We start from the raw sequence: 20,561 nt of genomic DNA on the forward strand, positions 1-20,561 counted from the left end.
TCGATGCTTTGCCTATGGGGTTACTAGGTGCGGGAAGGACGAAAGATGTGTGGATGCAGGTACAAGTAGATACCTAGTGCGCTAGTCTAAATCAATTCTGGACCTCAGATCTGTCTAACGAGGTTCGTTATGCAGCGAGCTCATTTATGCAACGCGCACCTCAGAGTGCCAGACCCATTTTAAGCCGCCTAAGGCCTAACTAGATTGCGCATCTTCGTCATATCTAGAGCTTTCTCTATCTTACCTACCTGCTCCCAGGCAAGATTGTACAAATCTTTCCTTTCACACACTTCCCATCCACCAAATCCTCAAGACCACTCCCTCCAAACTGCGCCCGAAACAATGACGAGATCTCCAAGCCCCAACAGACCGCCACGGCCGCGATCACCAGCTCCCGCCTCTAAAGAAACCCGCGACTCTGGTTCTCGCGACGACCGCGCGACCACCTCTGACCGATCCAACCGCCCGCGCGACCACTCGCCGCGTGGAGATCATGGCCGAGATCGCGACCGAGACTACGACCGCCGTGACAGGAGGCGCTCGCCTAGATCGCGCTCGCCTCCGCGACGGCCCAAGGGCTCGGGCGGCTTCCGGTGGAAGGACGAGCGCTCCAAGAACGACCGCCAACCTCGCGACCGCCGCGACCGTTCGCCGCGCCGTCACCGAGACCGCTCGCGGGATCGCGATCGCGACCGCGGTCAGAGGAGGGACGATCGAGATCCCAGGGGTCCGAGGAAAGACCAGGAATCGAAGCCGAAATCCAAGCCTGCGCCTGCGCCTGCCGCTGGCGGCGGAGAGGAGATGATTGTCGTACACGTCAACGACCGGTTGGGCACCAAGGCTGCGATCCCATGCCTCCCCTCGGACACGGTCGGTCAGCTGAAGATTATGGTTGCCGCGAGGATCGGACGCGAGCCGGGCCAGATCATTCTCAAGCGGCAGAGCGAGCGGCCCTTCAAGGACATGATCTGTCTTGCGGATTACGGCATTTCGAACGGGGTGCAGCTTGACCTGGAAGTCGACACTCGCGATTGAGAGGGTGGAGGGGGACTGAGGCACATGTCACTTGTGGCTTTTTGCTACCGAAGTGGGTGGAGGACACAATACTTTGGAATGTCTGCATCCCTGCAGGGTTGCCTGGGGAGGTTACGAGCCCGATTTCGTTTTGACTTCGGCGAGGCCATCGCGACGATATTCTTCCGACTTCTGTTCGGGAATCTTCACACTTGGCTGGGATTACGAAGGGAATGGAAAGATCACGGACAGGTTGATGAGAAGGCTTTACACTGGCCCTGCGGCATGCAAAGGCTCATCCCCTCGGCCTTTGACCCAGACAGCATGCCGGGTTGGGCCGAGAAGCAGCCGTGTTTGCTTTACGGCGATCTCGCTGAGCCATCGGCGCAAAGCGAATTCGATGGTGTGTTCTGAAGCCAGGGAGGGAAGGGATCTGGCTACAGGGAGCTGATCCACTGGCGCGCAAATTGAGACCCCGACAAAGGCCTCATTGCCGCAATGCGATAGCAATACGAATACCCAGGTAGCAAATGAAACAGTTACCGGCCCTTGCGCGACACGCAATATTTAAGTATTGATTTGCCTGATGAACAAGTAGCTGGCGGGTGTCCCTCATGCTCACCAGGTTTACTCACTTCGAAAGCATAACCCCGATAGCAGCATATCGGCCCCCGCGCCAGACCGCCTTCCCCACCATAGCAACCAAAACCCCCTCCAAAGTAAACAAAGCGCACTTGGACCTTTGCACAACCAGAACGAGTGATTGACAACGTGAACAAACAAGGTGCCGACATTGAAGCGAAAGCATACGATTTTCAGCGAGAATTTCCAGCCGAGGGTCATTTTGACGGATCGCAGAAGAAACCATGCCGCCACCGGAGAAGGAGTCGAAAGACCGGAAGGAGTCCAAGGACAAGGACAAGTCCAAGGTGCACAAGCTGTCGCTCAAGGGCAGCGCAAAGCTCGTCGCAGAATTCGTGAGTCGCTTTTGGCCTCGGATGCATCAGATGGGGACAGTGACAGCGGCTGACAATACGCAAACTGCAGTTCCAATACTCAATACACACAATATTGTACGATACTCATTCCCTACGTTCCTCGGCGAATACAGTCCGACATACCCCTGCTCAGTGCTAACCCCAGGCCCCCGTGCGACAGATTCCAGCGCGGCGTCTACCCGGCCGAGGACTTCAGCCCTGTGAAGAAGTACGGCCTCAACATGCTCGTCTCGTCGGACGACCAGGTGCGCGCCTACATCAAGAAGATCATGTCGCAGCTCGACCGGTGGATGGTCGGCGGCAAGATCAGCAAGCTCGTCATCGTCATCACCAACAAGGACACGGGCGAGCACGTCGAGCGCTGGCAGTTTGACGTGCAGATCATGGCGCAGCCCAAGAGCTCATCCAAGAGCAAGTCTTCGTCGTCGTCGGCGTCCAAGGCCGCGGACCAGGAGAACGTGGCCCCGGGGTATGTCGCCTCTCTCCCCCCCTTCATTCCCTTGCCTTGACACTATCCCCCTTTCCTTTCCGCAATCTCTCTCCCTGTTACCACGCCTTCTGATACAGTCCTCTTCCAAGCAGCGCACCCTCCGCCGCCGGCGTCAGCGCCTCCTCCTCCTCCCCGCCCCTCGAAAAGACCGAGGCCGAGATCCAGGCCGAGATCGCCGCCATCTTCCGCCAGATCACCGCCTCGGTCACCTTCCTGCCCCAGCTCGCTGGCGACTGCACCTTCAACGTGCTCGTCTACGCCGACGCCGACTCCGAGGTCCCCGTCGAGTGGGGCGACAGCGACGCCAAGGAGATCGCCAACGGCGAGCGCGTCCAGCTGCGCGGCTTCAGCACGTCGAGCCACCGCGTCGACACCCTCGTCAGCTACCGCCTCGCGGACTGAGCGTACGCGGCACGGGGAGAGGAGGGGGTAGAATCATAAAGGTCCAAAAGAGCGGTCGGCTGCGATGTGCAGCCAAGGCATCGATGGATGAGTGAGTTGTTTGACACGTACAAAGAAGGGGCACGGCTGCTGTGCAGGGATAGCACACCGCAGAGTGCGTGGGTTTCGGCGTTTGGTATGGGGATTTGCGTGTGATACTTACGATTCGAAAAGTGTATATATGCAGGATTAGAACAAGTCCCGAGGAGATCTTTTCCGGATAGGCAGATTCACAGAGACAAAGTCGCCACTGGACCACCAGCTTGTAATAATGAGACACGACTTGAAACCGATCATGTACCTATTTTGAAATTTCTCGTTGCATGGCTGCTATGACTTCTCGCACCAACTCCCGCACGGGACAATGCCGCCATGCTACCGACTGATGCAATCCACCTCTCTCGACAGCGCCGGCGTCGAGGATGCAAACAACGCCCCCTTCGTTCCGTTCCTACCGTCTACTTCCGCACGCCACAATCCTGAGCTACGCCTAGCAAATGCTTGCCACCCACTGAACCTGCAGAACTCCCCAATCTCATCCGTCCGGAACGCCACCACATCTAGACCTTCTTGAAGAAGTAGACATAGGCAAACTTTTTCATCTCATCGACATCGACAGCCTCGACAACCTTCTCATCGTTGAAGAGCACCCACGCAACCTTGTCGCCGATATGCTTGCGCACAAATGCGACGTAGTGTCTGTATATCAGAAGGCCAGAGTGTCAGTAAAACTTAAATGCAAAGACAAATACAAAGGGGGAAGGGGATCACCTACCCAGTGTGAATGCTCGTGCCCTTGTGACAAGTGATGCTCTGCAACTGGAACCGCGCGGGCAGGTCGCCCGATCCAGCGAGGACTTTCTCCTTAGGCTCGCCAGACGCAGCACCCTCGCCGCCCTCGTCGAAGTCGCCCTGGTCGTCGGGGTGGCTGAAGAGCCACTCAACGGCCCGCTCGACGTCACCGCCCGTCTCTTTCAGTGCCTTCCTGGCCTGCGGGGCGCCGAATCCCATAGCACCGAGCATTTCGATCTTCTCGGGGTCGGCGGTCGAAGCAGCGCCGGTACCACCGCTGCTGCTGCCCAAGTCAAGCGGTGCGTCAATGTCTGGATCCTCCATGTGCTGGAAGAGCCATTCCATGGCAGCATTGGCGTCGCTGTTGCCAGTGGCATGCAGCGCCTTCTCGCAGCGGACCTGAGGGAAGCCCATCGCCTCGAGCTGAGCAAGCGCCTCAGCATTGGGAACAAAAGCGGGCGCACTGCCACCGCCGGACGTCGCGTCCTCGGGCAATGCCTCTTCATCTGGTTGCTGACCCTTGGACATGTAGGCATCCAAGAGGAAGGGCTCGTCTCCGACAATGACAGGCACGTCAACCTTGATGGGCACCCAGTTGACAATGGCCATCTTGCGCGCGTTGACAACCAGGACCTCGGGGAATGTCTTGAACATGGTGCGCTTGGTGTACCCATCCTTGCTGCCGCATGCAGAACATGTCAGCTCCACAGCCTCCTCGCCGGTGAGACGGTCAAAGCACTCTGCCAGGGTGACAGGCTTGTATGCATCCGGCGAGTTGCCATCCCCTTCTGTGGCCGGTAACTTCTCGAGCGGGACGTCGATAAAGATGCTGTCCTGCTCTGTCGTCGAGTACCTGACCTTCTTGCAGCTGAGACACTGCAGGCGCTGTTCCATGGCGAAACGGAAGGCTGTAGTAGGATCATCTGCTGGAGTCGCGTGTTTCGATCGGGTGATGAGCTTGAACAGATGTTGTAGAAGCTCAAGCGCGTCCTGCTGGCGCATAGTGCTGAATTCAGCATGGCCGCGACCGATGAGATGCTTGAGCATGCTGGGCGAGAGGCCCCTCTGGTAAGGCATCTCGGGCGAGTGCTCCGACGCCACCACATCGCTATCGGGCTTCGAGTATCGTCCGGAGAGGAGACCGTCACCGATCTTGCGAAGTTGGGTATCGAGATCCTCCGCTGGATCTAAAACGTCCGGGGCGACAGTCTCTGTAACCTCGCCGTAGCGCTTCTGGAAGGAAGGGAAATCGTAGAGGCACTGCAGGATACTCGCCATATAACAGCTGTTTCCTAGGTTCTTGAGGCCAGTAAGACCAGGACCAAAGACAGGTTTGAGCTCCTTGCCGTCCTCAGTGGTCATGGAAAAGTCCCATCGCAGGTTCTGCTCAATCTGCATCTCGGTCAAGCTCTTCTCCGTCTTCTGCCGCTCCGCCAAGATAATGCCCCAGTTGGCGAGGTGCAGACCCAGGTCGTCGTCGATGCGCTCCTCGTCACAGGTGTAGCAGTAGACATCCGCCGTGCCCTCGGGGGTGATCGATCCCAGCTTGACAGCAACACCGTGGTGCGACTCCTGGGAGTGGGCCAGAGCGTGCGAGTTGCCGCCAACGCCTCCAAACTGGGCCCGGCCACAGCCTAGAGCGCCGCACTGCAGACAAAGCCAGAGATTCTCGTTGAGATCGCACTTGGAGCAGTGGCCCAGGTCCTGCGAGGCAATCTTGCGCGGCTCATCCTGCTGGAGGGTGAGGATGTGCTCACAAGACGTAAGCTCCTGCTCCCACGCCTTGACCTCCTCTTTCTTGGAAAATGTGTTTGCCGTCATGATAGCCTGGACGATGGGGGCCAGCTTGGCGTCGTCCTTGTCCAGCTCCGTGTTACACTCGAGGCACTTGACAGCAAGTGCTGCATCGTATTTGTCGGCCTCTGTCTCGGCGGAGATGGCGAGCTTGGACATCTTGGGAGGGGGCTCGTCGCGGACCACCTTCTTGCGGGTGCGGCGGATGTTGAGGGCCAGCGGGTGGGAGCTGGTGAGTTTGTGGAGCTTGGCATGGTGCCTATCACCGGCGCAGCCTCCGTTGAAGCATTGCAGGCAGACGTCGAGGCCGTCGGGGTCATCCTGTTGAAGACTCTGGTCAGCCGTGGTCAAGGAAGTGGCGGGAGGCCGTGTAAGCTTACGATGGAGTCAAAGCATTGTGTACAATCCTCACGATAGACGGACTGGCTTGGAGTCGGCGGCTTCAGGGCTGTCCAAAGAAGTCTGTGTCAGCCAAATTTCAGAGTCAATGAGGGACAGACGGAATGCCATACAGATAGAGGCGAGGTGAGGGCAAGCCATCGTTGCCGATCAAAGCCCGGCTAGGACTTGGCTTGTGGGTTGTCGAAGGAGGTGGTGCTGTTCGCCTGGAGGTCCAAACCAGCCTGGGACGATGACTGGGCAAGAGTGCCAAGGTGAGGTGGTGATATGGGATAGCAGAAACGACGGTGCCCTGGAGAGGCTGTGGATGGGAGTTGGAGGCAAAGCTGCGCTTTTCATTCCATGTGTTTTCTTTCCGCTTCCTATCACCTCAGGGACGGTACCTGAGCTTTCAGAAAGGTGGGCTAGGCTGCAGGTGGGACCCCGCGTCATTCAGCAAGCTGCTGCGGGGCAAGCTTGCACTGGAGCTGTGGCAATCGCCACTAATTCAAGCCCCCGGCAGCAAGGGTGGCTTACCTAATTGCTTCTTCCCACAGCACACATCCACGGCTCAGACTTGGAAGAGGCCCGAAGGTATCAATGGGTTGTTGATCGATGATGGTCAACAGCATCAATCACAAAGGTGTTCAATTATGATTCATTGAGATAAAATTCCATTCAGACCCTGTAAGCACTTGGAGAGACGGAGTTGAAGAGTTCGGTGCTACTGGACAGATCAGGTCCCAAGAATGATGGGAACACAGGACCACATGAATTGTAAGTCTGGCATTGAGCTATTGCGTACATACTTTCTTTAGATTTTTTTCTTTCCGGAAAGCTCAACCTCTTGACTGACAATCCAACGAGCTGTGTAGTCATCGAGGCTGGTGGAGCAGACCGTGCTCTTCAATACACTACAGGCCAGTCCGAATCATACCGAATGAGATTGATGCCCAGAAACGATGCTCCGCTGTCGGCATAGTAGTGGTATACTAGCACATCGGAATCGTTGTCCGTGAATACAGCTTCATGGCCAGGTCCGTGGATGGATCCATGACTTGCCATAACTTCAGTACCGCCTCCCTGAAGCATCTGCCTACCGCTACGGTCGACGTACGGGCCGGTCACGCTGGTCGACCGCCCGACCATGATGCGGTACGTGCTGGCAGCACCCTGGCAGCACTTGTCGAAGGACACCCACAAGTAGTAGTAGTTGCCGTGGCGAGTGATGTACGGGGCCTCGATCGCACCGCCTGCCTCAGTGCGCCTGGCAAGAGAGAGCAGGTTCGTGCCCGTACGTTTGCCAGTGCCTGGATCAATGGAGATCATCTTGATGCCCGTCCAGAACGAGCCGAAGGAAAGCCACCACTTTCCAGAGGCGTCGACGATCAAGTTCGGGTCGATGGCATTGTAGTCGTTGGCCGATGAGGACTCGATCACCAGCCCATGGTTGGTCCACGAGCCGGACGCACCGGTGGCACTCGTGGCAAGGAAGATTGCCGATTTCTGGGAGCCAAACGTCGAGGCAGAGTAGTACATATAGTACTTCCCATTGTGGTACGAGATATCCGGGGCCCACAGGTTCGTATCGCCTCCGGTGTAAGCCTTCGTCCACGGCGCTCCGTTCGGGAAAGCAGCCCCGGCATTGTGCCACGCGGTGCGGTCGGTCGATGTCTTGAGGCCAATGTTTGCACCGGTGTATGCCAGTATGTATGAACCGCTTGGTGCCTTTACGACAGAGGGATCGTGCACTGCCGTGTCGCCCGTCACCCGTCCCGGGTTGGGGTACTCGCCACTGACACCCGGCGTTGCCGAAGTGACGACAAGCACAACGCCCACCAGAAATTTCCACATTGAGAGCATGGCGAGATAAAGGCTGCAATTGTGCCCAAAAGTGTCAATGTCGAAAGGCCATCTTACAAACCAGCGGTAGTTCCCTTCTCTTTAAAATGGTCGCTCATCATCGCTGTTGATGTATTGATCCGTTAGAAGAGGCATCATCAACTGCTGTGGGCGGAGCACTTATGGCAGATTCATTCGCACCACGGAATAATTCGTGCCGGTTTAGAATCTCGTGATCCGTAGTTCGGTCCGGCTGCTCCGTCGACCATTCACGATCCCCTGAAAGGCAGGGCAGGTGGGGAAACACGCGATACATCACAAGCAAAGCCGTATTTGACGTTGGATGTGTTTCCATTTATGGAAGGGAGTACATGGACGGAATATTTCCCCACGGCCTTGAAGTACCGATGCCGAATGCGAGTGGGTAGCATGCTCTGCAAGCGCACCAATCAATATGGTCAACCACGCATCGATGTAAGTACTGAAATACGGTTGGTATGCATAAAGGATCTGGAAAAGCGTAGCAAAAGGGATGAACTGTGAAATTCCAGCTATCGATATCGTTATTCCACGCTTTGGTCCGCTCGTCATGCAGTTGATCTCGTTCAACATATGTTGGAGACAAATTCAAGCTAGTTGAACAATAAGTCTGTTCAAGGGAGACAATGCACATCTGAGTATAGTAGATTATGCGACATTAGTCCCAAACCTTTGATCTTAACCCGGAAAGTTGACTTCGAGATCTTGGGATGGTGCTTTTGACTCGGTGTGACTTGAACTCATGTGTAACATTGTCATGAAGTGCAAGTTATTATAATTCTGCAACGTATTCAAACCCATCCGTTTCCAAGCCATACAGTCTTTGCAGTTCTTACACAGCAGGTGGAGCGGTGGTTATCACGTCGCACAGAGGTTGCAAGGCAAAGCGTCATCATAGGTTACTGAAGGGCGTTGGGCAAGGCGGCGTTCTGTTGATGCTAGTATCAACCAAACCGTTTCAGTAAACCAAGCCTGGTCACTGAAATTCAATGACTGCTGAGAAGGGACTACTGAACTCTGCCTTTCTGAGCTAATAAGAAACAAAAGCAGTCCATGGCAGAGAGGATCTCTGGAGGGATGGGGCTTATCACGAGGCTATTGCCGTATCGGGCTTGAGCTGTACCAAGAGAGCCAAGTTTGAACACAAGCTGAACGCGTTCTGAACTCTCCATATTCTTGAAAGTAGTCTGAGATTTTACTGAACAAAGAGGCGCCCATTGTTTGGTACCACAATTGAACGCCAGGTCGAGCGCGCCATTCAGACGCGTCACAGTCATTCACTTTACTGTCTCAATGACCTCCTGACTAATTTGCCTCCCACATTATTGTTCTTTGTCAACAAACCAGCCGGTGAACAGCGGGCACGACGCGGTTCAACCTCTTTTTTCCAGTGCTTCTTGTCCAGCAGCTTCCTCTTTCACCTCTCGAGAAACAAAGATCACTACACCAACAACACTTCCTCGCTTTGTTCCCAGAACCGAAGTATAAAGGCCCGCTCGCGAGATCAGCTCTTCTTTGCCCCAAGAGACACAACGTCATATTGACCTCGAAAAACCCAAAGACTTCATCGAAACTTGCCAACAAAGCAACACAAGAAAGAATCCATCACGAGCCTTCATCATGCACAAGTACAACGTGCTACAGACCGCGCTCATCGCGGGCACCAGCCTCACCAAGGCCCACATGCTCATGATCGAGCCGCAGCCCTACAATCTCGACACCGCGCCTCTCGTCCAGACCTGGCCCCTGGACGACAAGCTGCCCTTCCCTTGCCAGGGCCGCACCGAGCATGCCGAGAAGGTCACCAAGATGACCGCCGGCACCACCCAGACCGTCAAGTTCCTGGGCAGCGCGATCCACGGCGGCGGCTCCTGCCAGTTCGCCGTCGCCTACGGTGACCAGGCCCCCTCCGATCCGTCCGGCTGGCACACCATCTACTCTATCATCGGCGGCTGCCCCGGCGAGGCCGCCGCAGGCAACCTGCAGACCAACGGCAAGGACCCGCACGGCCGCGAGGACGGCCCGCACTGCAACAACGACCGTGACACCGAGTGCGTCCGCGACTTCTACGTCCCCATCCCCAAGGAGATGAAGAACGGCAAGGCCATCTTCGCCTGGACCTGGTTCAACAAGATCGGCAACCGAGAGATGTACATGAACTGCGCGCCCGTCGAGATCGAGGGCGGCTCGGGCGACGAGGCCTTCATCAAGGAGCTGCCGCCCGTCTTCGTGGCCAACATCCCTGGCAAGTGCACCACCAAGGAGGGAGGCTCGGTCCTCGGCTTCCCCAACCCGGGCAAGTTTGGCCAGTTCTACGGTCATCCGACCTTGGACAGCCAGGGCTCGTGCCCGGCTGGCGTCCTCCCCGACACGTTCAAATCTGGCTCGACTGGCGGCACCAGCAACTCGGGTGGCTCATCGCAGGGACCTCCCGCCGGTAGTGGCACAAGCATGACTACGACGTCGACTGCTAGTGACTCCTTTGCATCCGCCCCTCCGACCGCATCCAACGTCCCAAGCTCGGTCGCTACCACCCTGTCTTCTGCGACCAAGTCCAAGGATCCAGCGGGCTCCGCCCCTCCCCCGGCGGCGACCTCTGCTGCTTCGCCTGCTGCCACAAGCGCTGCTCAGCAAACCCCGGCAGCTGGAGGTCCCACAGATACTCCTCACGACCCCAAGGCTGTTCCGTGCCCCGAGTCGGGAGCGATCATCTGCCTTCAGCCTGGCTACTTCGGTCTTTGCAACTTTGGCTACGCCGTGCCTCAACAGCTGGCGGCGGGCCAGGTCTGCGTCAAGGGCGTCATCGGAGCTGCTCCGGCAGCAGCTCAGGCTTGAATCGCGGCTGCTGGTTATACTAGGATGGTGTTGGAAGAAAATAGGAGTTGTTGCGAGGCATGGGAAATGAGGAGAGATAGCATGCCTGGTGCATTGCTGCAGTTGATAGGCTCTCCTTTTGAGGAGTTTGCAATAAAGCCCATACCTCTGTAAACCAAGTTGCCTGTTGTGAATATGCAAGCCTTTGTGACAATCCAGCCCCTTTCATGCTGAATGCCTGCCTGACAATCACCCACATTAAACGAGCCAACGTCTGCATTATGAGTCGCTTGCCCAAGACACCACTGTGAGACATCACCAGGGCGACTGACTACCTGTACCACCACCCTTTCTGATAGTTTGTCTTCAGAGCCTTCGCTCATTGAAACAGCTGGCATTAATCATTATTTCCTATTCAAGATCGAATCGACAGCGTTCGTCAATCTGCTCGATCACCCTGGCTACCGCGCAAAACACACGATCTAGCCGCAAGTCATCACATCTTCCTCTTGCATTTGAACCCTTGCTTCAGCAACTCCGGCTTCCTCTTCTTCAGATCGATAATCATCTGCCCAAACAGCCCGTTCGCCCAAGAGAACCTATTTCACTTCGTCAGTAACACGCCAAGTCAACAACGCGAAAATAAAGAGTCGAGGAAAAACTCACCACTGCCGTGTCCAGATACTCGCATTGAACGCATCAACACTCTCATGCATAAGCCCGATCCCGTCCGTGCTCCGCAGCACCTCGCCCAGCACGCCCGTGATCTCCCCGTCGTCGTCGCTCGTCAGTATCCGCACCACGCTGGCCATGGGCCACCCCTTGCCGGGCCCGACGTGCGGCCCCCCCACGGCGCTCAGCACGGGGCCCCTCATGAAGTAAGGGTTCCCGTCCGGCCCGTCCTCGTCTAGCACCGCGCGCCGCGTGTTGGCGTAGATCTCGGCAAAGTCGCCCTTGTCGAACTCCCAGAACGGCGCGGCCAGCAGGCTCGGCACGTTGGCGTCGTCCATGACGACCGCGGACCCGAACCCGTCGACCTCGAACGCGAACACCTTGGGCCCGTCGGGCCCGCCCTTGCGCACGACGGCGTGCCGCGCTATCCCGTCGCGGATCTGCTCCGCGAGGCTCGTCATCTCGCCCGCCAGCGCCGCCTCGCCGACGGCCGTCGCGATCCCCGCCGCCTTGCGCAGGTAGTACGAGAACATCATGTTGGAAGGCACCAGGAGCTGGAAGATGGTGCTGTCGTCGCTGGGGCGGAACGCGGAGCGCACGAGGCCCGTGCCGTTGGCGACGGGGCTGCCGGCCCCGTCGTTGGCCAGCGTCTCGGTCGCCCGCGTCGTGTCCCGCGTGAAGGTGTACGGGTTCTCGAGCACGCGGCCGTCCTCGCCGTACGTGGGCCGCGTCATGGCGCGCGCCGTGTCGAGCACCGCCCGCGCGGCCCTCGCCCAGGCGAACCGGGCGAAGAAGCCCTCGTCGGCCGTCGCGTCGAGGTACTGTGACGAGACCTGCAAAAAGGCCGCGAGGCTGTCGAGCTCGTACTTGCACTCGAAGACCGTGGCGTTGTCGTACGGCGGCTTGACGGCGTCCTGCTTGGCGGCGCCGTTGACGGCCGGCGGGATGGCCGACTCGGCGGGCGCCTGGAAGCTGTTGCAGTAGGGCGAGGCGAGGAGGTAGCGGGCCTGCAGGTTGATCACGCCCCTGAAGAGGGACGCGATGCTGTCTTTCGAGTCGGACGGCTTGAGCACGGGCAGGTACGACTGCATCTGGTTCGCCGAATCGCGCAGCCACATGGCGTCAATGTCGCCCGTGATGACAAACGTCAGCTCCTCATCCGGGTTGTCGGCCGCCACGCCGTGCCATCGGATCGCCGTGTCGAGCGTGTTGGGGTAGGCGTTGTGGAAGAAGCGGTAGAGATCCGGGTTGGCGATGGCTCCCTCCATGTCCTTGAGGATATCCCCCACGTCCGACGAGTTGAATGTGCGACATTGAGGCTCCGGGCGCATGTATCCAAGCTGGAGCGGGCCGGAGCTGTACGGAGGGTGCTTGGTCTTGGAATACTCGGCGTAGTCTGGACATGAAGCTGGCGGTTGTGCAGCAGGCGACGCGGCGAGCGACGCGGTTGCTGTGAGTGCCAGCAGAGGCAGCTGCAGGGCCATCTGTCGACGCATGATGAATATGCCGCGAACTGGAGCGACCGCTAGCAAGGACAGAAGCTGTGCAGAAGCAAGCCTGGTGAAAAGTCCTCGGTACAGTACCGGCAAAATTGCTCATCACGGACCCATGGTTCAATTAAACCTTTTCTCCCAGGACCAAGACAGAGCTTCCCCTCTCCTCCCCGCAGAGAGCCGGGATAGCTGCAAGCCTGTTCCTGGATCTCAGGATGAATCATGGTCAGCAGCGCACAGTTTGATTGCACCGAGAGGTCCGCGTGGTCCAGCAGACCAGCAGACCACTTGCTTGAATGCTACGTTCCACCACCCTCCCGAGCTTCCTCTACCGGCGAGTCGCGGGGCACCCGGCAAAGGAGTTGCCGTCTCGGGCAGGGATGCTCGTCGACAATCCCTCCAACCCCACACTGAATCCTGGTCTCCCCGCAGGGAGCTTTGTGATGTCATGCGGAGTGTGCCGTCAAAGGGTGAATGGCTATGTCGTGTACATAAGCACTGCTGCATGTTAACGACAGGGGCCCAAATAAAGGATTCGGTCCGGCCATTCGAGAATGGCGGGCTACCTAGGTACGTTTTGGTTATGTGCTAGGAAGCCTAAGATTTCACACGACACAAGTGAATTGCGGACATACGTATATGAAGGTGCTATTAAAATATCTGGATAATGATATTTATATGGACAGTGAATCGTACGTTGGGCGGTGTCGCACCTCTCCATATGAGGCCCGACACGCCATGCAAAATGGTTGGCCAAACTAAGGAACCGACCGATGTTCTTCCAACTGTGGTCATCGGCCAAAACACACAAAGGAAAAGACAAGTGGCAATGCAATCGCGTGCTGGACAAACACAAACAAAAGAACATGGGTATCCAAGAATGAAGCCCTCCAACTGATCGAGCCCACCCGTTACCCACAGAGAGGGCAAATGCTAGTATCGTACGATCCGCTTTCCAAAAGCAACGCCGAAAACTGCCGCCGGTATGCAAAAAAAGACAAAAGAAAGGAAAGATGAAATGAAAGCTCCCCAACGGGTGAACAATGGGTACCGCCGACATGCACAAAACTTGTCCAGAGACACCAGATGGACACCACTCAGAGACCCTCCAGGCCCTCCCGTAATGCGTCCTGATCGACAACGTCAGGCAGCACCTTGCTCGGCGGCGCTCTCAAACGCTGGTGAGCAGCCCAGTACTCGTAGAACCCAGGTATCGAGCCGGGCTGGTTGATGCCAGACGCACGCGAAAAGTCTCTCAGACCAATCTCGGCCGGCGTTGCCGATTTGGCAGACGTGGGCGTCGGGGTCGGCGTCTTAGAGCGACGTGGCTGAGGAGTGGTACTAGCCTCTACATTTATGGTTGATGTGGACGGGGAGGCCGTGGTGCTGCTGTTGCTGTTTCCCCACGGGCGCCAAGAGACGAAGCGCCCGAGCTTGAGCCCGCTGGAAGCCGCGCGCTGAGGCGTTTCGGCGTTGGCACGAGTAGGAGGCGTACTAGGACCAGACGCGATCCGTGTTCTAGGCATGGGCAGCCCCATACCGGCGTCGGAAAGACTGTCCCTTAAGAACATGCTGCCTCGCTTGCCGTTGACTGTACCGACAGAGATGGTGGGTTGGGCCGTGATCGCAGACAGTCCAGTGTCGGCCGTGGTTGCTCCGATCGGCCGCAACGTCATCTGACTGGGTCGGGACTTCAAGGTGTGGATGTCAAGGCCGCCAGACAACGAGAGAATCGACTCGTGGGACATGGCGCGGTGCAGTGTTGGTCTGGCGCTGCGGGTAGGTGTGAAGACGGGGTCGTCAGAAAAGTCTTCAGAAAAGGCGTCTTGGTGGAGGGCTGCATCGATATTGGGAAACACGAAGGGTGGCGCCACGGTTGGTGTGTTGTCGGTGCGTTCGAGTGACTCTTCGGTTGCTGTCGTATTGGAAACGAGGTCTGGTTCCTCGGTCTCCCCGGCTTCTTCAGCCTCCTCATCGCGGTCTTCCGATGTGGGCTCGTCGGCATCAATCGGCAGGGCTAGCGGGTGAGGATCGTTTACGCCCGTCGAATGTTGTTCGGCTGCCGGGCATGAGCCAGCAATATCTGAGAGGGGCGGATTGCCAGGGAATGCTCGCGCCGAGAGATCTGAAAACTGTCGTTGATGAGACATGTTCCAGGTCGGGGACATGGGGTCCACACTGGTAGTGGGAGACCCTGGCAGAGAACCGTCCATGAACCCGCGGTCGAACATGGAGTGCCGGGGATTGGATAGCGGTGAGCTAGGCACAGAGGACGCGAAATCCGAGGGCTGCTCGGAGAAGACAGACCACCGGTGCGACGGGCCAGTGGATGCCGAGTCTTTGGCTCTGTGAGTCCTGAAAAGAGGCGCAGGAGAGCGCTGCTGATTCCTCCATTGCGGCGACGAGGGTGCGGCAGGGTGTGTGAATATGCCAGGGTTGAGGCTTTGTCTCTTTTTGCGATTTCGGGACTTGTCCCCCTTGTTGGCAACGTGGTAGTGGTGGTGGATATGCAGTTCCTGCGATAGCGACGGCGAGTGTTGCGTCGCATGTTTGGTCGGAGTGGACTGTGGCGTGGGCGCAACGGTGTCCAGCTCAGCCCGCAGAGTTGAGGCGGCGCTGACGTCAGGCTCTTCTTCGACGGGCTGGTGAAGCATGAGCTGTTCGCGCAGCATCTGGATCTCGTCGTGCGAGTTCATGAGCAGTTCGCGCATCTCGGCCAGCCCGACCTGGAGGTTGGCATTGTCCTGCAGCAAGTCGCGCACAAAGTGCGAGACGACGTTGCTACCACTCTTGCCGTCCTGCATCGACTTGGCGGCAGCCGCGCCCTTGAGACGACCTGCGGCGGTGTTGAGCTCCTTCTCCATGGCGCGCTGCCTCTCCACCTTGCCCATCAGCTCGACGTGACGCTCGCGCTCCTCCTTGGCCTCCTTCTCCATGCGCTCGAGCTGCTGTTGGAGGTCCGATATGCCGCGCTCCGCCTTCTTCCACCGCGACATGGCCGAGCGCCTTTCCGACTCGGTGTCGAGCAGAGTGCGCTGCAGCGCCGCCTGCTCCTGCTCCAGCAGCGCCAGGTGTCCCTCCATGTCCTCGGCGCGCTGCGAGGCGCCTTCTAACCTCCGGACGGCCAGCTGCGAGGAGTGCAGGGTGGCTTCGAGGGACTTGATACGCACGTCCGAGTCGGCGACGGTGGTGTTGAGAGTCTCGAGCTGGTCGAGGAGGGCCCTGTTCTCGGCGACGGTGCGGACGTTCTCGGCCTCGAGCTCCTTCTTGTCCATCTCGAGCTGCTCGATGCGGGCGGACAGCTCGCTGCGGTCGCGCTCGGCATCGGCCACAGAGGCATTGTACCGGACGAGGAGAGCCTGCAAGGCAAATGTCAGCGAGGGTGCCGGATCGGCCGAAGGCAGCGCATCGCACTCCATGGCTGCTGGAGGTGCTGATGCTGCGACTGCTACTGCTGCTGCTGGAGGAGCGTTGCAGAGAAACAAGGGTCTATGGCGAGTCGGCATTCCAGCAGACGCGAATATTTTTCTGGGAGAGAGACGAGAAGGGTAGGGTATGATGTGTTGTGCCATGCGCCAGCGGTTGGAATGCTCGCCTAGCGGAAGCCGAGAGACAACGATCAGGGCCCGCAGCAGAGGCACATGGACAGCCAGGACAGGACAAGGCGAGCTGAAAAATGGAAGCAAGAGGGGTCCGACTGGAATTTGAACAAAGAGCCGGCCCCGGCTAGGGGACCAGAGAGTGACGCCTTGTGAAACACACGATAACGTAGAAAGGGAGCGGGGTGGCGGGTGTCAAGAGGACGAGGTGAACCACGCATGCATTCACGTACCTTGCCCATCGAAGCGGCCGTGTAGACATCCTTCTCGACGCTGTCGAGCACTGAGCAATTGTGCTTCAAGACGGAGCAGTCCGGGCGCCCGCAGCAGCACTGGAGAGCGGCGGGCTCGCTGGTAGCGGCCGTCTTGAGCAGGTCGTCGAGATCCATGGTGTCATGGTGAGGCTTGCCGGATTGCTGGGGATCGGCCATGGCACTGCGATCTGGGGGGAGATGCAGACCTGGTGCTGCGCGCTGGGGAAGGGCGATGGCTCCCGCAGCCGCATGCTGCTGGGTGCAGAGAGGGTGTAGACCAGCGGCAGCTAGAGAAGGGGAAACGGTCGGCTAGACGCAAGGGAGACGATGCCGGGTGTCGAGGTGGTTTCGTTTCTTCAATTCTCTGATTGAGGTTGAGTCGGATTAGATTAGCAGGGAGGGTCCGGCCGACGCGAGGGGGGGGACATTGAAGCGAGCAAAGGTGGAGGGCGTCGAGGGCGATGGTGGGGACAGGACACCATCCCGGCCAGGCACGACTCGAGAACAAGTGATGGCGCTTTTCACAATTTATTAGCGTGACTCTGGCGCGACTCTGCGTTAAAGTGGTGAACTCGCAGGGGTGGAGATTCAATTGCAGATCTTCAACGACAGCTTGCAGCGGCTGGTCCACGACAAGACAATCAAACTCAGGATCGACGGCAGCTCCAATCATTTGTACTGGCTGTTGTCATCGCTCACATCGACAGCAGGTTTGGAAATCCCGTTTTGCGACCGCTGTCAAAACAATCACGTTCAGGCACCAAAACCCGGGAACACATCCCAGCGCGTGGTTGACAGCTCCCCACCAAACAAACACCTGCCATACCCCTGCATCTCCTCGAAACGGGCAGGCCTATGACGAAAGAAGCCGGGACTGCATTCATCCCACACCAATCACGACACCCCCACCAGCCTCCTCTGTCCTCTTTTCCAGCCCGAGGCCTGTTCTGGCGGCCGCCGCGATAAACACGATCAAAAGTGGACACACAGCCAGTTCGGGCACGTCTACGGTCAACCAAGCGCAGCAAACCCAACAAATGCCCGAGATTGTCCTCAGCCACCTACACGATAGGACCATAGAAGCGAAATTCGTTGGCCGGGTCGTACTTGGCCTTCAGAGCCCGCAGCTTGCTGATCCGCCACTCCTCGTAGCCATACATCGCCTCGACGCTCTCGTCACCCGTCGCGTAATTGACATATGCGTACAGCTTCTTCGACTCCGTACCGCCCACCAACACATTTCGGAGCGCCTTGCCGACCTTGAGGGCCTCTTCGTCCAGGGACGAGTCAAAGTAGATCAAGATGGGTGATCTACCATGCATCAGCCGCCACCTGATTCCATTGCGACATGGGGTGGGGATAAGCTTACAGCAAGATACTGTTGAACCTGTCCGGGTACGCCGTGCTCTCCTCGGGGACTTCCTGGACGCCTTTCAGAGTGTAGCCCTCGCTGATGAAGAACGAGTTGTTCAGCCCGGGGTGCTTTTGTAATGCTTCGCTGAACAGGTCGAACGCTGCACGATGGGCAGCTATGTTGTACTCCGTAGTGCTCACAGGGAACCGGACCGCGCTGTAACCGCCATGCAGGCACGCAATCGAGGCCAGATCTTGATATGTGAGCCCCGGCAGCTCGGGGAACTCGGCGGGGGTCGTCGTAGCCATCACGGGCTCCAGAGCCATGAACATAGCATGGTAGGGCGCTGCCTCGTCCTCGCTGCCTTCGTACACGAGATATGCTGTGATCGAAGCCTGTGGAAAGGCGAGTCAGCAGAGGGGAGCATGAGTAGATCTGGGACAGAGCAAGCCAACATTGTTCGGATCAACATCCGGCAGCGACAGGAAGTATGCCCATGTCAGCAGCTCAACCTTGCCTTGAGCCCCTAGTTCGTTGAAGAGCTCGAACAAAGGCTCCAGTTTGTCCTGCGTGAACACATACGTGCCCAGGGTCCAGATGTTGCCCTCAGGGACGTCGTAGATCTTGTATTTGACAGCGGTGACGATTCCAAAGTTGTGCCCAGCACCTCGGAGGCCCCAGAACAGGTCCGGATGCGAGTCAGACGAGGCGGTGACAAGGGACCCATTGGCAAGCACAACGTTGGCTTCGAGGATGTTATCGATGCCCAGGCCATAGCGCCCTTGCAGCCAGCCGTGGCCGCCGCCGAGGGTAGGGCCAAGCAGCGAAGTGCATTCGCAGAGACCGGTGACTGGGCGGGATGCGTCAGCGCAAATCACCTAAACTTTCAACATTTCCCTCCTGGCACGAACCAGTCTGTTTCCCCTCGGCCCACAGGGCGTCGGTCACTTCTTTCGTCAAGACTCCGCCTCCCATAACGGCGCTCCTGCCGTCGTCCTGTATCTCGACCGAGTTGAGCTGTCGCAGGTTGATCTGGACGCCATGGTGCATTTGACCCAGAGAGGCAATCCCACCGTGCCCACCGGCCGTGGCTAGGAATGGCAGATGCAGCGCGTTGGCGAGTCTCACCTAGGCCAAGAGAGAGTCAGTCATGAGTGTCGAGAGCCAGGGAGTCCCCCTTGTTTCCATTGGCGACTCTTTCTCTTACCGCCTGTTGGACATCGCGCTCAGTCGCAACCTCGACTGCAACAAGGAACTCGGGCTTCTCGTAGGCCGACCAACGAAGCGTCGAGTTGTGAAAGGCCTCGGACCCCCGGAAGTGTATCGACGCATTTGGAGAAAGCAGCGAGGTGAAATGCGACACGGTCGTCGCGACTGTTCCGGGCAGGTGTGGGCCTCCGGGTACGCTACTCGACAGGGAGGCGAAGGCCCATGCGGCGACGACCGCTAGTACCTCCATGCTACTGGAGGGGAGAGTCTTCGTCAATAGCTTTGAAATTGCTGGCACACGGAGCTTTGGGAATTACAAAGATGCGTACTTATATCATTCCACCTTGCCTAGGTACAGTAGGAAGAAACTGTGCCTGTAGGATTCCCAGTCTGACATAAGATCCGTCCCTTAGTGCTGGGCGGCTGGTTGGTCTGGTTGGGGTGGATCTCCATGATACGTAATAACTGGGGCCGGGACGGGGTGCCAAGCATGCGGCTGGTCGGCAGACCCGGCAGCTAGCTACTTTAGGAGTTTAGACACTCAACGACATCCCGTCTCTCATCGGGTCCCTATACCGGGTTGGCTTGAATGTAGCACGATTATACATCCGATTGTTCTTTGCATTGCCGTAATCCATCGTCTCCAAGCTGCCTCGTGCACATGACTTCCTCAGGGAATAGTTCCGAATGGGGGAAAAAATGCGAAACGCACATGTCACCGGAAAGGGTGGTTAGCAACGACACATTCCATGCCTGAAACTTGGTCTGGGTAAAGCATTAGCGGTAATGTAAGCTACCTATGATGCCGATGCAATGCGCAGTGGTTGGGTTGTGGCATCAGTGCGGAGAGCAGATGAGAGCCTTGCGTGAACATCACGGGTTTATGGCTGGGACCCAAGCCGCTCAAATAGTCAACAAGCTCTTGTATCCAAGCCTAGTTATTTGAAGGGAAATAAAAGGAAGCTCACAAAGTTCTTGTCGATGGCCTGTGTGCAGAGCTTCATGTGGTTGACAACAGTCGGGATTTATGGTTACATAGAGTATGGGGTTGAAGAATTTGATCCTGCGGTGTCCCTTATATATAAGTTTAGACGAAGTTCTGTCAATACAGCCAGAAGTCGGGTGCCTTGGTGCAGTTGGATAGCACACGGACGGACCAGGAAATTGATAATAGACTTCCATGAAGAGCAACCCCCTACGCTTAGCCCCCGCTCACCAACTGGATTTCAAGTTTACAGTTGATGCGAGGTTCGATCCCGGCTTTGGCCACCTTTTTTTTCCCTCTTTTTTGCCCATTTCAGATTTTCGCTTTACCGATCGCCTGGATGACCAGAGCTTTGACTTTATTTTTTCACTCCTGTGTTGTATCCCCGTCTAA

At 57.5% G+C, this 20,561-nt stretch overlaps 7 protein-coding genes across 7 annotated transcripts; 3 read left to right on the plus strand and 4 right to left on the minus strand.

Annotated features, from left to right (window-relative positions):
- Window positions 1-342: 342 nt before the first annotated feature.
- On the plus strand, window positions 343-1,035 carry E0L32_008731 (uncharacterized protein; the record flags this gene model as incomplete). Its single annotated transcript, XM_031143618.1, has 1 exon — window positions 343-1,035. One exon carries the CDS (start codon window positions 343-345, stop codon window positions 1,033-1,035), a length of 693 nt encoding a protein of 230 aa, XP_030992037.1.
- Window positions 1,036-1,880: 845 nt separating this feature from the next.
- E0L32_008732 (uncharacterized protein) lies at window positions 1,881-2,904 on the plus strand (the record flags this gene model as incomplete). The annotated part of the gene is made up of 3 exons (XM_031143619.1): window positions 1,881-1,991; window positions 2,180-2,481; window positions 2,580-2,904. The coding sequence occupies 3 exons, from the start codon at window positions 1,881-1,883 to the stop codon at window positions 2,902-2,904; spliced, it is 738 nt and encodes a 245-aa protein (XP_030992038.1).
- Window positions 2,905-3,503: 599 nt separating this feature from the next.
- E0L32_008733 (uncharacterized protein) lies at window positions 3,504-6,069 on the minus strand (the record flags this gene model as incomplete). Its single annotated transcript, XM_031143620.1, has 3 exons — window positions 3,504-3,642; window positions 3,719-5,904; window positions 5,953-6,069. The coding sequence occupies 3 exons, from the start codon at window positions 6,067-6,069 to the stop codon at window positions 3,504-3,506; spliced, it is 2,442 nt and encodes an 813-aa protein (XP_030992039.1).
- A 652-nt stretch (window positions 6,070-6,721) lies between these two features.
- Window positions 6,722-7,871, minus strand: E0L32_008734 (uncharacterized protein; the record flags this gene model as incomplete). Its single annotated transcript, XM_031143621.1, has 3 exons — window positions 6,722-6,791; window positions 6,845-7,783; window positions 7,828-7,871. The coding sequence occupies 3 exons, from the start codon at window positions 7,869-7,871 to the stop codon at window positions 6,722-6,724; spliced, it is 1,053 nt and encodes a 350-aa protein (XP_030992040.1).
- Window positions 7,872-9,408: 1,537 nt separating this feature from the next.
- On the plus strand, window positions 9,409-10,623 carry E0L32_008735 (uncharacterized protein; the record flags this gene model as incomplete). Its single annotated transcript, XM_031143622.1, has 1 exon — window positions 9,409-10,623. One exon carries the CDS (start codon window positions 9,409-9,411, stop codon window positions 10,621-10,623), a length of 1,215 nt encoding a protein of 404 aa, XP_030992041.1.
- A 641-nt stretch (window positions 10,624-11,264) lies between these two features.
- E0L32_008736 (uncharacterized protein) lies at window positions 11,265-12,770 on the minus strand (the record flags this gene model as incomplete). The annotated part of the gene is made up of 1 exon (XM_031143623.1): window positions 11,265-12,770. One exon carries the CDS (start codon window positions 12,768-12,770, stop codon window positions 11,265-11,267), a length of 1,506 nt encoding a protein of 501 aa, XP_030992042.1.
- A 1,094-nt stretch (window positions 12,771-13,864) lies between these two features.
- E0L32_008737 (uncharacterized protein) lies at window positions 13,865-19,433 on the minus strand (the record flags this gene model as incomplete). The annotated part of the gene is made up of 8 exons (XM_031143624.1): window positions 13,865-16,464; window positions 16,530-16,907; window positions 17,609-17,625; window positions 17,686-17,931; window positions 17,990-18,369; window positions 18,430-18,824; window positions 18,886-19,102; window positions 19,182-19,433. The coding sequence occupies 8 exons, from the start codon at window positions 19,431-19,433 to the stop codon at window positions 13,865-13,867; spliced, it is 4,485 nt and encodes a 1,494-aa protein (XP_030992043.1).
- Between the last annotated feature and the right edge of the window lie 1,128 nt (window positions 19,434-20,561).

Source organism: Thyridium curvatum (genome assembly GCF_004353045.1).
Source record: "Thyridium curvatum strain D216 chromosome Unknown NODE_59_length_275895_cov_82.984335, whole genome shotgun sequence".
Lineage (NCBI taxonomy): Eukaryota > Fungi > Ascomycota > Sordariomycetes > Thyridiales > Thyridiaceae > Thyridium > Thyridium curvatum.